General features: G+C 38.2%; 1 protein-coding gene across 1 annotated transcript; it reads right to left on the bottom strand.

Moving 5' to 3' along the window:
- Positions 1-543: 543 nt before the first annotated feature.
- LOC146306476 (uncharacterized) lies at positions 544-8,887 on the bottom strand. The gene is made up of 4 exons (XM_084711289.1): positions 8,834-8,887; positions 7,654-7,758; positions 5,196-5,303; positions 544-4,813 (listed from the first exon to the last, which is right to left on the bottom strand). Exons 3-4 carry the CDS (start codon positions 5,293-5,295, stop codon positions 1,440-1,442), a joined length of 3,474 nt encoding a protein of 1,157 aa, XP_084567415.1. The 5' UTR covers positions 5,296-5,303; positions 7,654-7,758; positions 8,834-8,887; the 3' UTR covers positions 544-1,439.
- Positions 8,888-17,193: the final 8,306 nt, after the last annotated feature.

Here is a 17,193-nt window from a genome sequence, read left to right as displayed (position 1 = left end):
TGTTTATAACTGCCAATGAATGTCAATGATGGTAACAACTGTTAATAACTGTCAATGACTGTCTATGATGATATTAACTGTTACCTGTTAATGACCATTAATGACTGTCAATGATGGTAAAAACTGTTAATAACTGTCAGTGACCATTAATTACTATTAATGATGTTAATAACATTATAACTCCCAGTGATGTTCATAACTGTTAAGAATTGCTAATAACAGTCAGTGGATCTAATAAAAAAATGACTTAAAATGATCAATTGATTATCAAAATACTTGGTGATTAATAATTGATTAATCAATCAATCATTACAGCTTTACATTCAAGTAAAATAAAAGTACTTCAGAACTGTACTTAAGTACAGTACGAGAGTAAATGGATTGAAGTAGATGTCAGCAGTGTAACGACAGACCTGAAAGGTCCTGGAAAAGAAAATGTATTTGTAGAAAGCATTGAGACACAACTAATAACATTTATTTATTTATTTATTTATTTATTTATTTATTTATTTATTTATTATTTATTTATTTAATGTTTTTTTTCTTTCCATTGGTGGAACAATAAAATATAAGTCAATACACATCAGTATTAGGAGTAATTAAAATTATTCAGACTGTCATCATGTTCTCAAATCCCCAAGAAAATAAATTCATTCAGTATCCACACTACAATTACAGAACAATAAAATGTAATTCAGTGCACATCAATATAGTGAGTTAATAACATTATTCACATTAACTATGTTTTTCATATCTGAAAAAAAAAGAATGAAGAGCAGATAAAAATAAAGCTTATAATCCCTGTTTAAAACCCTGTACTAAACTGGGTATTTACATAAAAATACTTAAATTCATATCTGAACAATTCATGAAAAAATAATATTTAAATGATCACAACAGAAAATTAAAAGGACTGCCACATTTTCACTGGTTAGGCTTGTTGACTTAATAGAGTTAATGCAGTATTTACACTGGTGTTAATGGCAGCAGGAAGTCAATGTTTCCAGCACAAACTTTAGTCACATATAAACATTTATAACCACAAAATCTGTAAATCTGTGTTTTCCTTTTTTTTGTTTAACAGCATATGCAGATAACTCCTGCTGGAATACTTTTTACAAAAGAAAACTGCTAACAGTTTCACACATTTACACTCAAGTTTTTCTTGGTCATACTAATGTACCGTATGTCCAGGTCTCTCAGAATTGAGACTTTCTCCCTTGCCTTGTCTCATAGGCCTGGGCAATGAAGCAATGTCAATATCTACCAGTGATAGACACGTCATCAGTAGCAATAAGAAAGTAGATCGATAAAATGTTCAGTAGTTTCACTTGCATTAAATGCAAACCATGAAACAAATACACCCCAGCTCATAAACAGCTGGTCGTATCTCTTGATAATGGAGCGAACTACAGGTGAAAAAAACAAAACAAGAGGGATTAATCATCTTCATCATGATTATTTTTGACAGAAGATAATATCATCATCATTTTCTTCATCATCAGCTCCTTCATCAGTAAGAAATCTTCATCTTCATTACAACTGTCATCATCATCATCATCATCTTCTTCTTCTTCTTCTTCTTCATTTTCACCATCTTTTTCATCACCATCCTCATCATGGTCATCATGATCATCATCTTCTTCATTTTCATCATCTTCATCAGATGATGATGATGATGATGACAATAATGATGACAATGATGACGATGATGTGGACGACAATGATGATGATGAATGATGATAAAAATAGAATGATATCCTTGTTACCATCCTTGTTATCATCATCATCATAATCTGGTGATTATCATCATCATCATCATCATCATCATCTTCTTCTTCTTCTTCTTCTTCCCCTCTCAATGCTATCAGGAACCGAATTTTTTTCTTCCAGCCTGGCTTGGCCTCTGATATCTCTCTCTCAATAAGCATGTCAGTGTACTCTGGAGTAGAGAGAAGATTTGGCTTCAGTGCGATCTCTTTGAGTCTGCTCAGACACTTGACAAACGTCTTCACCACCTGAGCCCTCATAATTTTAGAAATCATAGCGTCAACGAATGATCTCTTAATACCTTTGTCTTGCATGTCCATTTCATCCATGTCTTCAAACTCAAACTCCTCAATCTCATCTGGAAACTTCTTCAGCAAAGTTTCAATGGACCTGTCGAGCTGCCGTCTCTCTCTGAGGACCTCTTTCGTCATCGTAAAGCTTTTGGTTCCTATGACATTCAAAGCAGTAAAGAACCTCTTCATGCTTTTTGCCCCCATGTTCCAACAGACCTGATCAAAGCCTCCATCTTCATCTTCATCATCCTCAGTCATGCTATCTGCTGCAGATGAACTGTTGTCTGTAAACAATGCTGAATTGTTGAATTTGAAGTGATCAGGCAGCCCCTCATTTGTTTTAGGACACGGGACACCTGAAGCTTTGATTGCCTCCAGGACTGGTGGGTGCTGGCCATCTGCGAATGTCACCAGAAACGTGATGTTGTCTGCTACATCTTTGCCAAAGATTGAGAGCAAGGAATCAAACGCATACTTCTGTGGTGTTGAGAGATTAGCTAAAGCAGCCTGAGCTACAAAACACACAGCGTCAACTTCACTGACACCACCCTTAGCAGACAAGAGGCCACACAGTTGTTCAGTGATCTTCTCATCTCTTTTTATGCCTCTTGTATCTCCAAACCCTGGAGTGTCAACAATGGTCACTGAGTGATCTATTTTAAAACCCTCCTGGTGGTTGATTTTGTACACCGTGATTCCAGAGGTCTGGCTTTCACCTCGTGATCTTGAATGATCTTCGTCAACTAACTTAAACCGATATGAATCCTCCCATTCAACACCTAGAATGTAATTGATCATCCCATCAATGAGAGTTGACTTTCCAACCCCAGTTGCTCCAAGAAGCATTATGGTGCGATTACATTTTGTGGATTCCTTCCCAAAACTGAAACATCTGCAGCCAGGTACAGTGATTCGTTCTTTTTTCAGGGGAAGTTTATAAACAGATAGACTTCCTGTCTGGGGTTTTGACAATGTGCATTTTTTTTTAACAGCATTAGCGAGCTGATTAATCGCACTTGAGTTTGGTTCAACTCGAGGTGAGGTTTTAATGGAACCACTGACTTCGTTGGCTGGCCCAACACCCACATCGGTTACTGCTCTGCATCTGAACATGTACTCTGTGTCAGGACTCAGATCTGTCACTGTGAATTCCTCACATTTGGATGCTATCTTTTGTTGCCAGTCATCTTCTCCACTGACACAGAACTCAACAGAGTAGGAGGTGATGTTCTCGGCTCCAAACTTTGGTGGAGAAATCTTCAGTGTCACACTCTTGTGGTTTATGTTGCTTATTGATACTGTTTCAGGCTTTGAAGGAGGCTCAAAATTCTCATTGACAGAAAAGCCGTCTTTATAGAGGCAGATGCTTGAACCTTTGTGTTCCTCGTTTGTTAACCCCAGTGTCAAGAACTTAATGTTCTTGTTTTCCTTGTTGGCCTCTGCAAAATCACTGAAGAGCTTTGCTTTATTCCTCATTGTATCTGCTACTTCTTTTGAGGCATACCATTGTTCCCTCTGTACATCATGAGTATGCGGATCTTGAAGGTCGTCTGGTGAGGGCGTTTGTTTTAAGTAGTTTGATAAAACTTTCAGGTACGGTTCAGATCTTCCCAGTGAGGTGAAAACAAAACACACTGCATGCTCTGTACTGAATATATGTTTGTACAGGTCTGATTCAGAAGGGATGATCACGGTGTTTTTCATGATTTTGGTGAAAGACATTAAGGTGTAGATTTCTCTGTCTTTACAGTCCATCCATTTGTTCAGGTTTTTGCTGTTGAAGGGAGAAGAATGTCTCTTCTTCAGGATATCTGCAAGCACATCTTCCTCTTCACCTCCCCCTCGGATTGATGGAAGTTTCTTTGCCAAGTTTTGTTGGAATTCCAGTTTGAACTCGGAGCACATCTCTTTAAAGGTTTTAATTTTTGTGCCAATTTCTGGGAACTTCTGTGCAGCAGTGGTTTTCAATGCATCATTACACCTCATTTCCAGATCACTGAGCTCTTCCAGGACACTCTGTGATTCTTGAACTAATCTTATACTTATCTGACGCACAAGTACAGCTGCAGAAGAGTCTAAACTTTTCAGTGGCAAAAGCCAGACCTTCATTGGTACAGCGTTTTCTCCTTTGGCCCCCAGCAATTTTGGCAGGCTTTGGTAGACTTCTACGGCTTCTTGAAAGGACGTAGGAGTTTTCGGAAGGGAAAAGTCTCCGTAGAATCTGCAGGAGAATTTCTCAACATTTGCTCTGTCCTTCTCATCTATTTTCACTGAACCTTTACCATCTATAGTAAGACAGGGGAGTTTCTTAATTATCATTTTCAAGTTGCCCTCAATGTCTTTATTATCTTCCTTTTCAGAAACCTCACGGTCAAAGACAAAGAAGGCTTGTGCCCCATAAAGAATAGCTGTGACCACATGTGTTGCTAATCCTTTTTCAAAGACATATGGATGCTTTACATTTCCTCTTCCAAGATGGTTCATTGACAGTTCCTGGACTTTTGTGGTGGCATTGTACTTAAGTGTTACTCTGGCTTGATTTTTGGAAGTCTTACTGTCGTTCAGATATTTTGCTGATCCATCAACCTTTATGAGTCCACCCAAGAGACTTGCCTTCAGTGATGCCTCAACATTTAATGCTGAAGATTTGTCCTCAATTGATTCCGATGCAACTATCTCAAAGTCATTAGAGTTCTGGGGTCTTTCTCCAATATGGTCTTTCAGGTCATTGCGGTCCCACAATGTCATTCCTGCAAAATAAGACACAAAACTAAAAATCAGCTTTTAGAACCTGTCAGACAGAAGTCAAATGTGCAAAGTGCATTAGGGGCATGTCAAATGCATAGGTTATTTTGGATTATTTTTTTATTAGAGAGAAGTTTCTCCAAAACATCTAGAACATTGCTTTTTTCAAATGTGATCTCTGAGTGCCCTCAGCCTTGACCTCATACTGATTTTTCCCTCCTCTGTTTATGCCAATAAACCAGAAAAGTAACAAAGATTGAAAGGCTTTCATGACACTGATATAAACTGAATCAATAAAATAAAAGGATCAAACAAAATCTGAAATGAAAACATTGCTGAACATGTGTTTTACTTTATTTATATTTAACTTTAAATGTGAATCCATACCAGGGACGAGGGAATCTTTGCGGCAGTCATACAACATCCCAAGGCTGAAAGGTCGGCCGAGTGCTGCCACCTCCATCGTCCCGCTGGCTTCAGAGTCCATTGCTCAGTCTGAACCAGACAAAATAGACAACAGGTTGTTAGTTCACTTCTCTGACTCATCCAATCTGTTTTTTCTGTACTACACCACACCAAATATAAGTTTTCATTAGTTTTTTTGGCTTTGTTGCTGAAACACATGTCACCTATGACAGAAATACACTCATAAGCATTAGTAAAGGAAGTGCTGGGTTTGGATTACAAAGCACCAGCCCATGAGACAAGCAACAATGCACATGGCATGTTTCAACCATGCAGTCAGATCAGTTGAACCAAGCACTGCCTCAGGTTGTGTTACATCCCCTGGAGGAGAGAAGGTGAGATCAGATAAAAGCCGTGCTAACACAGCTTGGACCAAAGGCTGCTTCTGGCTAAGTCCTGTCAGGAAAATGAAATGGACACAATGGGACTCAGGCTCGCCAAGCAACAGGAAATCAGAGATGGCTGTGCAGACATCTTACAGAAACCTACTCCATCACGACATCAAGAATTTAGCGCTTGATGGTGTGGAATCTGATATCTGGTTGAGACCAAAAACAGAGCTAAAAGCGAGTGATTCTTGGTTAAGCTATTCAGCTATTCTTGGTTAAGAATTGTTTTTTTTAGCCTCACGAAGATTGACTGAGGTCTGAGTTGACAGAGCAAGACTCTGGCAGGACAAGAGAACTCTGTGTTCACATCATGGATAGATTGATGAACACAACTGAAATTGATATCTGTTTCCCAGATATTTCATTTGAAAATGTTGACCATATTCAGTGTTGGGGGACACAAGTTACAAAATAACGGATTACAGTAACGCTATTACTTTTTTTGGGTAACGAAGTAAAGTAATGCACTACATTTACATTATCTGTAACGAAACTACCTTACTAGGCTATAGGAACGCACTTTCCTGCGTTACCCAAGCTGTGTTTGCCTGTGTGTAAAGTTCTGATCTGTTTAAGTGGTACGTGCCTGCGTGCTGCCTGTGTGTATGTGCTTGCCTGGGCATGGTGACACGGTGATTTGAGTGATGTAGCTGCTCGTGCGAAGGATGGAGAGAGGTAAATGGAGATGGAGACAGAGACGGGGGGTTTCAGTCAGTTGCGATATTCCTATTACTTTCAGTTTATTGTTTGAAAGGACAAAAATATTTGTGTGAAATGCGCTCTATGCGCAGGCCACAGGTGTCTTTCAACTAGTGCTAAGTCAATGAGCAACCTGTTTTAGTATTTGTCAGCACAGCATGGCAATTCCAAACTTAAATGATACAGCTATGATGTTTGTCATATAAAGAATGTTTGGCGTGAACCTACAGAGAATTATTAGCTTAAGTTGCAGCTCACTTCAGCTTAACTGAGGTTTCTAATAAGTCTGAGCTCAAGGCTACTGCCCGGTTACAACTTTACTTTTTTGCTTCACTCTCATTTTCAGAGTAAAAAGAGAAAAAGTTGCAAAAACTCTGTGCTAGTGGAAAATTTGGCAGAGCCAGATATCTGATTGAGACCAAAAACAGAGTTTAAGGCGAGTGAATACTGGACTACATTGGCTATTCTTGATTAAGAGTCTGTTTTTTTTTTCAGACTCACAAAGATTGACTGAGTTCAGTGGCCATGCTTATTAACGCTGCAGACCAAACCAACAATTTTGTTTTTCAGACTTTTTAGAGCCTCAAAAGGGAAACTGAAGAAATCACATCCCAACCAAACATTGACTTATGACCTTAATATACTATATGTCTTTAGGCTTTATCTGTGGCATTATGACTGGGTCATGTGTCATCCATAAACTGTAGCTTCTGCACAAGGTTTTAAGTTACTTATTAAATTTTATTCCATATTCCTTCGGTCATGCATGATAACATGATAACTAATTCACTAGATAAGGTACACAGTCTGTAGGATAAGAGCATAGATAAGAGGGGTGTGGAGGTCATATGCAGGTATTGATAGTATAGACTCTGCTTTTCTTTCTGCTCTTCTTAGCAAAGAAACTTTGAAGTAAATGGGACATAAGAACAACTTTGCCATTTATGTATTGTTATTTCTATAGGACATTTCTTATTTATTTAGAACATTTTCTTATTTATTAAGAACATTTTCTTATTTATTAAGAATATTTTGTTATTTATTAAGAATATTTTGTTATTTATTTAGAACATTTTCTTATTTATTTAAGATTGACTGAGTTCACACTGAGTTCAGTGGCCATGGTTACTAATGCTGCAGACCAAACCAACAGTTTCCTTTTTCAGGCTTAGTGGTCAAAAAGAAAGAAATCACATCCCGACCAATGAACTATAAGATGATTATTATTACAGACTGTTGGAATTATAACTAGCAGTAACAACTGTAATTTGGATTTAAATCAAAAAGCTTACCTGTTTGGTTTCAGAGCATTTCATGCAGGTTGAAAGTCCTGACAATGGTGACTGAAGGCTGATTCACATCATCAGTTGAGTTATAACATCAGCAGTAACATGATTCTATTGACAAAGAGAAAAAGATTTAAAGATTATGGCTAACCAGTGTGTTTGGCACATAATGTGACATTTATCCAGGTAATGTTAGCTGAGGATGCTAGAGTGTAAAATCCAATAAATACCAGGAAAAAGTTAATAATGTCAACTGAAATGGTTAAAAGCAAGTACAACCAGCTCCTAAATGGTAGTGCTGAACCACTCCACAAACTAATATAGTCAGCAAAAAGCTCCTTGGAAATAAAGCTCCATCATTACCGCTGTAGGTTTTCAGTTAGTAGCTCTCACTGTAGCTTCAGACACACTGCCTTAGCATGTGGAGATTTTTGTGTTTTTGGCAGTGAGTGAAGCGAAGGGTTAATCTGTGTTAGATGCGACAGACAGATGGTTCATCCAATCACCTGCCAAGTGTTTTTTGAAAGTGCCTGCCCTTTTCCAAACAGTTTCTAAGGACGACTTCACAGATGGTTCTGTGTAAATAACCATCTGGTGTATCAGGTTAATCCTTGTGACCATGGTCATCAAAGCAGCTTCACTAATATTTTATTATCTGTGAGATTATTACTGCACAACTTGGTAAAAGAGTGACCACACATAGATGTCTTTCTTCAAACATCATATGACTGTTTATCTTGAGCTTTCCTCTACTTAAACTTCCTCTACACCTGGCACAGATAACTATTTTGCCCACCAGACTTCTGTTCAGACAGTGGTCAACAGTGATTGGCTGCTCATAAATGGGAAATCAGATCAAAGTTGTATTTGTCCAGCTGAATCTCATAATCTAATGTAACCAGAAATTATGATAATTAATTGGCATACCGATGTGGATTTGTCATACTGAAATGCCTGCAGATCCAACAATATGAGTTCTGATCTGGGCTCAAACTCAGTTTTCCTTTACCTCAGGAAAGATAGCACTGCGATCCAAGGTAACATTCTCAAAGAGTAACAAGTAACAAGAATGTTAGCTGGATTACATTAACAGGATCATTAATAAAGTAATCTGCATTTAAACAACAGACCCCTGCAGTCAAGTAACTGGAATAATAAAGTGACAAAACAGCATCATTGCACTTACAGCAGACAGGTGTGGTGATCCTCTGTGCCTGTTTGGTGGTTTCTGCCTCTTTATTCTCTTTGAGGGACAAACTCCACCTCGTGTTTATTCATTGATAGAGGGAGGTGCAGAAAAGAGTTAGGAGGATTTCTCAGAAACGTAGACTGCAGGAGGGAAAACAAGTGATCCTACAGCTATGCTAGTAGCTATGTGACCCTGTCCTCAGGTATGTTAAATGTTTCAAGTCAACTAGGCATTAAAAGTCTTTCTTCAGTTAAAACACAGACTATGATATCACTAGCAAAACGTAATTCTTGAAAACTGTCCTCAAAATTATTTGTGACATTACTAGATAGATCCTGCATTGCAGGAGGTGGAGCAACTTTAAACTTCTTAAGGGGTTGGGCCCCCAGGGTCACCAGAGAAATATATATAGACACCATCTACGGGGGGCGTTGGATCGTATGCTTGCCCACAGTTGAAGTTGGGGGTGCAGTGACCCCCAGTATATATATATATATATATATATATATACATATATGTATATACTTGCAGAATTGGACAAAGTATTGTCAGCATGGCTCAGGATGCCACCTGGACTGTTCAAGGTACAAGGTTTATTTATTTAATGTTTTACAGCACTGCCATACACTAGTGGGTACTAGTTGTAATCCCTTTATGCAAGGCCCTCATGACAGTCCAAAGATTGAAACATTATATCTCCAATAAAGTTTACTGCAAGCAAAAGGATATTGTGTAGGAGTCTTTTCCTGGCTATGAATATTTCCTACTACACACCAGTCTACAAAAGAAGCAAAAAAAAAAATCTGAAATGAAACCATTGTTGGACATGGCTTTAAATGCTCAAAGTGTGGTTGTGATTCATTAAGTATCTTTAAATGTGAATCCATACCAGGGATGAGGGAATCTGTGTGGTGGTCATAAAACATCCCAAGGGTGAAAGGTCAGCCGAGCGCCACCACGTCCACACTTCACAGTCCATCGCTCAAAATAGACGACATTGATTTGTCCGGCTGTCCCAACAAAAAACAGATAAAACAACACTTGTTATTCTGTGGTACATAATGTGAACCAAGATATTTGACAGTGCTGATGTACACTGCCTGCAAAAAGTCACACACACTAATATTTCACTGGATTGCTTTTAGCTTTGATTAAGGCACAGACTCACCATGGCATCGTCTTGATAAGCTTCTACAATGTCACAACATTTATTTCTGTTCAGAGTTTCATTAATTTTGTGCCTCTCTTCTTACCCTGATGCTCCCATCACTCTGGAACAGGATAAATACTGGACTCATCAGACCACATGACCTTTTTCCATTGTTTCACAGTCAAATCTTTATGCTCCCTCACAAACTGAAACCTTTTTTTTCTGATCAGCCTCACTGATAAGTGGTTTTCTTAAGTCTACTCAGCTGTTTAGTCCCAATCCCTTGACTTCTCTTCACATTGTGTTTGTGGAAATGTTCTTACTTTTACTATTAAACATAGTTGTGAGTTCTACAGTTGATTTTTTATGATTTGATTTCACCAAACATTTAAGTGATCTCTGATCACAATCATTCAATATTTTTTTCTGACCTCATTTCTTCCTGGAAGATGATGGTTCATCACTATCCTTCCAGGTTTTAATAACGTGTTGGACAGTTCTTAACCCAGTTTTAGTAGTTTCATCACCTTAGTTGTTTTCTTTGCTTGATGCAGGACGATAAGTTGACTCTTCTGAAACAGAGTAACATCTTTTCCACGACCACAGGATATGTCTTCTGACATGGTTATTTAAGAAATGAGAAGCTGATCACTGCATCAGTTAGGCTTCAATAACTTGTTACCAGCTGAAACATATTAATCACTGCAGTCATTATCCAATGGAAAGATCTTACCTGTTTGCTTAGTTAAATCCAGGCCAGGCAGTGTAGTTTAACAATCTAAAGGATGTGGGGAAAGTCATATCAAATAAAACACCTGTGACTCTCCATAGTGCTGTGGAAACTGCATTCGGGTCTCTTCCACTAGTAATCATCACGACACATCATTTGGTTTAATTGTATTTGTGATGCTTGCTTTGCATTCTGACTTCTCTGTACTTAATTTTAACTTTTTTTTGTTCTCTGCACCAAACACAGTCAGAGCAGATATGACTGTCTGAATAAGAAACAGGAATAAATTGTCAGATAAACTACTCAGTAAAATGAATTCAACGTTCAGGATGTTTTAGCCTTGGATTACTGTCTCCCTCTTGCTTTTCTCTGGGGTCCCAAAATTCGAATTCTCTTCAGCTCGCCCCTAACTGCTGGAAGAGTGAGCTGAATTTCATTTGCAGCATCATCTGGGTTTGTCTTCTCCCAAGTCACCGATGGAATCGATGCTGATTAATTCAGTATTGAGGAGTGGGAGATGGAGGGCATTTGATTCATGACTACCCATTGATTGGAAGGTGCAGGTGACAATGAGGGACTGTGCGTGTGTGTTTGGGTGTCTTTCACTACATTTGTAGGGTCTAAAAACCAGAAAGACACTTTACTTGTGGGGACCAATAGCTTACTGGGGACCCACATTTTTAAAGGGCTGTTTGAGAGTGAGGACTTGGTTTTAGGGGTAGGGAGTAGGGGTTGGCACTGGATAGGTAGGGTTAGGGAAGGCAATGACAGACACCCATGAATATAGTAAAAGAAGGATGTGTGTGTGAGGTGGTGGTTTTTTGAAAATAGTATGATGTAATAATGGTTTGTTTTGGGGAAGAAAACAGTCACCAGGTTGCCAGTTCTGCTGCTTTAACACTTTGACAGTAAATAATTCTCTTGAATCTCTCCAGCATCCAGTGACATTACATCTTCACTCTGCTACAACACACACACACACACACACACACACACACACACACACACACACACACACACACACACACACACACAACAGCCCAACCAGCTGCAGGTGTGGGTTGCATCAGGCTGGAGCTGCTCCTGAGGCTCTGACTCAGGTAGAGGAATGAGGACAAATTTAGCAATGCAGCAATAACTTGGGTCCAGTCCTCAACGGTCCCAAACACTGTAGCCCTGAGGCCTGTCTCTTGATTAGTATAGACCTTTAGGGCCTTATCTTACCTACTGCAGTCATTTTTGCCATGCCTGCAAGATAGCGAATGAACTTGGACTTAGTCTGTGTGCCTGTAGGTGGGAGGTCTAAAAATGAGGACAAAATGAAGGCATGGCCAGGCGCATTTGGTATCTTGTCCTCGGCGCATTGTAGCTGAAACCACTTGCACCTTAGACCAGCCTCGGCGAAAGCCTGTGGTGCATTAGGCCTGTCTACACAAGATAACAGAAGGCACATTTGGCTGAGGCGCACACACACACACATCTCCACAATCACAAAACACCTTTCATTTATGTGAAACAGCATGTGCGCTTCTCTAAAGTTAATCTCATTAATAAGGAAAAAGGAATCACTATTATCATTATAAAGCCTAATAAATCTCAAAATGCGCAAAAAGCGCATGGGACAGGATCACAGCTGTCAGATCATCTTTAACAGATCAGTCAGCATGACAGCTGGAGTGTTTGTGCCTGCGTGTTTATTGGGATCCAGAAAAACAAGCATTAAACAATTATGATCTATAACATACAAAACGAACAAGATATTATATCTGACCATGAAATTGGCCTGAAAAACGTCTGTGAACATCTGTAAGAGCCTGATGCTGGTTGGAAATACAGTGGGAGGGACAGAGCAAAACACCTCTGCACCCCTGGTGTGAGATGGCAAAGATGGATTTGGATGCGCCTCGAATAAATTAAAACCATTGCGACGTGCACGTTGAACTTGCGCTTTAGTGTAAGATGGGGTCCTGGCTGTTGATTTTAAGTGGAAGTCCTAGGAGAGACTACTGGCAGATACAGGCGTGGTTTTAGTGTGACAACAGCGAGAAGTATCCATGGAAACGACTCTTGAACAAACAATGGCAGCTCCTGAAGAGGTTAGCGTAAATACTGTGATAGCATCAGTTATATTAGAACTGGAGAGGATTTTTTAATTGAAAGAAGAGCAAAGAACGGCACTGAAGGCTTTTATTGATGGAAAAGATATTTTCACTTTTCTCCCAACCATTAGCCGAAGTTAGCCTGTGTTAGACATGATAGACTGATTGTTCATCCAATCTCCTGTCAAGTGTTTTTTGAAAGTGCCTGCCCTTTACCAAACTGTTTCTAAGGATGACTTCCCAGATGGGTCTATGTAACAAACCATGTAGTGTGTCAGGTTAAAAGTGGTGTACTGAGAGTGCAGTCAGGTTTACACATATGACCAATAACTATTTCTACCCAACTCAAGACTGATTGTTATTACCAGCAACCTTTCCAGCAAAGTCCAACAATGTTACCGTACACAACTTCAGGCCATGCTTACTTTTTTTTTTTTTTTTTATCAAATATTTAATACAAAGAAAAATAGAAATTGTATTACCACTATCAGTATTACTGCTTTCACTCTTTGCCAGGTCTGTGTTTGCTGCAGCAGTTTGGCTGATCATCCCTCTCGCATTAATATTTGTCAGCTGTGCCTGACTAGCTCAGGAAATTATTTTAGCAATGAAAAAATGTAATTACAAATTCAGAGTCTGCTGCTGCTGTTATAGAATTCCAATTGCAAGTTTAGCAGGGGAGACAGGATCCAGATGAACTATTTTTCATTTTATATTGTATTTGTGTGTGTTTGTGTGTGCATGCGATTCATCACTGATATAGATGTATTTTTCTAGAGGCAATGAATTTGTCCAGACTGAAAATGGGAACACAAGATGCAGTATTTTACACACCAGGTTGAACACGTACATATAATGAACATGCATGCATGCACACACAAACAAACCCCATTTATTCTCCTAAATGTATCCCTATAAAATAAAGCACAATCTTGTTGCAAAACCAGGGAAAAAAACAATAAAATGGGGGACACATGACCTAAAATGAAAAAAACAACAACAAAAAAAACCAGACCGAACAGGAAAATTGGACTTTTGAAACAAGCAAAAACATCTAGCCTTCAAGAATTCACAGATATGTCAGACCAAAAGCACATACATTTGTCTTGATACAAAGAAAATATTTAAATATTTGATAATTATGTTCTCAATACAGAGTAAAATGTGCTTGAAACAAGGCTTTATGACTAGACAACATATCTTATCACAAAAAACAATGTGTTTAAAATCCGTAATCCTGGTGAAGACAAATGTAATAGAACTACTACTAAAAATGAGATAGATTTGTCTCCATAAAGTCAAAATTGATGTTTAATGAGGAGTCAGCTGACTAGACCACTTTCCTTGACATGTCTATGGACTGCTTTAGCTTGTCAGTGTCTGTGACAAATCCCTCTCTACTGCCTGCTCCGCTAGCTTAACCAGAAGTTAGCTCAGCCAACAGAAGTCCCTGGTGCAGATGCTCCATGGGCACTGGGGCCAGTGTGGGCTGTGGGTGTCTGACTTGGTGACTCGAGTGACTTGAAAATTAGTGACAGACTCATACATTCAGCGAACAGAGTGAAACCTCGCATCTCATCTCACCTGAAGACCGACACAAAGACAAAATGTGACCACAAAAACATTTCATCTTTGTATCTTATGGTCAGGTGATGTGAAAATTCTAATACGTACACTAATTTCTCAGTGTGAAGCACAGTGATGTGAAAATAATAATTGTCTCATTTAATTTTCTGCAGTATGGAAGCTCATTTCCACAAGTGAAAGAACATAATAACTGTATGTTAATTCTCAAGAATGAGATAAAATCATAATTCTATAATAATTTTAACTTTTTATCGCACAATTATGACTTTTTATCTCATAATTTTGACTTATCTTATAATTTTGGATCTTTTATCTTATTTCAACTTTTTATCTAATAGTTCTGAGTTAATCTCAACATTTGGACTTTCTATTTCAGAGTTATGACTTTTTATCTCATAATTTCTATTTTTTGTCTTGTAATGAAGGCCTTTTATCTTCAAATTTTTAATCTCATAATTAGAATTTATATTTCTTTCACAGGCAGAAATGGTCTTCTGTACTGCAGCCAGTTATTTAAACAAACATTAATTATTTTCTGGGATTCTTTGTCAGTGCCAGTGTTGGCCTCATGAACATAATCTATGTGTCATCAGGTTTTAATGTTGCACACTGACAGAAACAAACAACATGCCTACAAACACACCTGAGAAACACACACACTTGAGTCCAGCTCCTAACAGCTTTGCTGCACTCATGCCAGTCAGAAATTAAAACTACGGGAAAGTTAAAATCATCAATTTGTCAATCGATGGGATTTAATTGTTTTGGTGGACTGTCTGTCTGCTCGCTAAACGCTAATTACTTATTCCTGTGATTCCTTCTTCACAGCTCTATACCCTGCTTCTTACGTGACCATAGCAACCTGAGGCACATGCATCTATTAGAAAGGCCCCTGTGTGTTCTCTCATCGGAACACTTGTTTCTGTGTTTCAACTCTCATAAAGACAAGGTTTTTTTTTTTGCATGATACATATAATCACATAGATTCTTGCTGGCTTATGGTGTTAATGAAGGTCATTTTTCCAACCAAATTCACAATGTGCATAAACAAAGCCTTTCAGCTCAAAATAACATAGTATGTGCCCAAGACCCCTGAAAACTGCAGTAATACTAAGCTGCATTAATTAAAAAGCCTGACACTCAGAATAAAATTAATAGCAGAATAAAACATCATCAAAATAAAAAAACAAAAAACTATGAGCTGTAGTGCACGTACACAACGCTACATTACACTGATGTTCTTCCCCTTAAAGAAGGTGAGCTTACAGCATAAAACTATAAAACTGGACGTGTTCCACATACTTTTCATAGTTGGCCACAGGTGGAGAAACAAACACGATCAGATGATCGATTACTTTTCTTCCCTTGAGATGAAAAAATCCCCAATTACTCATAGCTGTTACAAGCTAAATTTAGCTTTTCACAAAATAGCCCTGCTGTGAAAAGTACAGAAAGACACAATAGTGACTAATTATCTGTTAAGAAATGGAATCAGTAATGCAACTCAGGTATCACAATTTTAAAGTGATGTAAATTGATTACTGTCCATTACTAGTGGATTACATCAATATAAAATATTGTTTAGTCAAATATGGTGTTTTTAGGGTTGCAGCTAATGATTATTTTCATCATCAAATAATCAGTTGATTATTTCCTCAATTAATCGATTTGTTGTTTAGTTCAAACACGTCAGAAATTGGTCAAAATGTTGATCAAAGACCAAGATGACGTCCTTAAATGTCTTGTTTTGTTTTTTACTGATTATTTGAATTTCTTGAAAAATGACCCATAATGATTATAGTAGTTGAGTAATAATAGATTAACTGTTGCAGTTTGTTGTTAGGTTTATCAGTTTGTCCAGCTGTTCTTTCCTTTGTTCTGTTCAATTTATTGATTGATTGGTTAACTTAAAGACAAAAAATAGCAAACTTTCAACCCAGTGAAGCATTTTTTCACTACAGGCCATGGTAATGAATTAGCAGCTGTGTGTGCACTGTGTATGGTAGAAAATCAGTCTTTATTTTAAAACTGTAATGCTACTAATAATCCACATTTTTACTAAATGCACCTGTAATACGATTACATCTGTAACTGTAATGGAATACAGTTACATTTTTTGTATCCAGATTATATAATCTGATAACATGATATGGTCATCCGTTGTATCAAACATTAATTTATACTCAAATATAATGGATATATATCTCAGCTCTATCTCGTCCCATGATGATGTAATTCTTGTAGAAGTTTCCACCAGTGTTTGGTTCACACACTGCTAAGCCTGGCTCTGGTTCTCACAGGCCCTGACAGTGTCAGCTGGGTGCAGAGCATCTCCTCTCTGGAGTCACCTGCAGTCTCCTGCACTCACACACAGCAGCTTCTTCTCTGCTGCAACCTCTGTTCCACACACACTTTGTCATGACCCTTCATGTGACTTTGCCACTTAAAATGTAGCAAAGTACAATATAAAAAATGAAAAACGTATATCGTTTATATTAAACAAACTCCATTAAATGTAGTTAATTACTTCCGGCCCTGCCTGATAAGCCCTGGTGGAAAAACTACTCTGTACAAACAATTTATTCCTCTGCAGTGGCAGTAAACACAACACATGGGCCCCTTGATAGCTGTTCTGTATTCACAGCTTAACAAGACATTTAAGGTAATGTACTGATACTTACACACACACACACACACACACACACACACACACACACACACACACACACACACACAGGCATGAGCAACAACACAGGTACCTAGACAGTAACTCTCAAAAGGCTCCAAATGT

This window comes from Lutjanus erythropterus, chromosome 22 (assembly GCF_056507025.1).
Source record: "Lutjanus erythropterus isolate fLutEry1 chromosome 22, fLutEry1.hap2, whole genome shotgun sequence".
Taxonomy (NCBI): Eukaryota; Metazoa; Chordata; class Actinopteri; order Lutjaniformes; family Lutjanidae; genus Lutjanus; species Lutjanus erythropterus.
The sequence above is the reverse complement of the archived record's forward strand: the minus strand, read 5'-3'. Positions and strand labels throughout refer to the sequence as shown.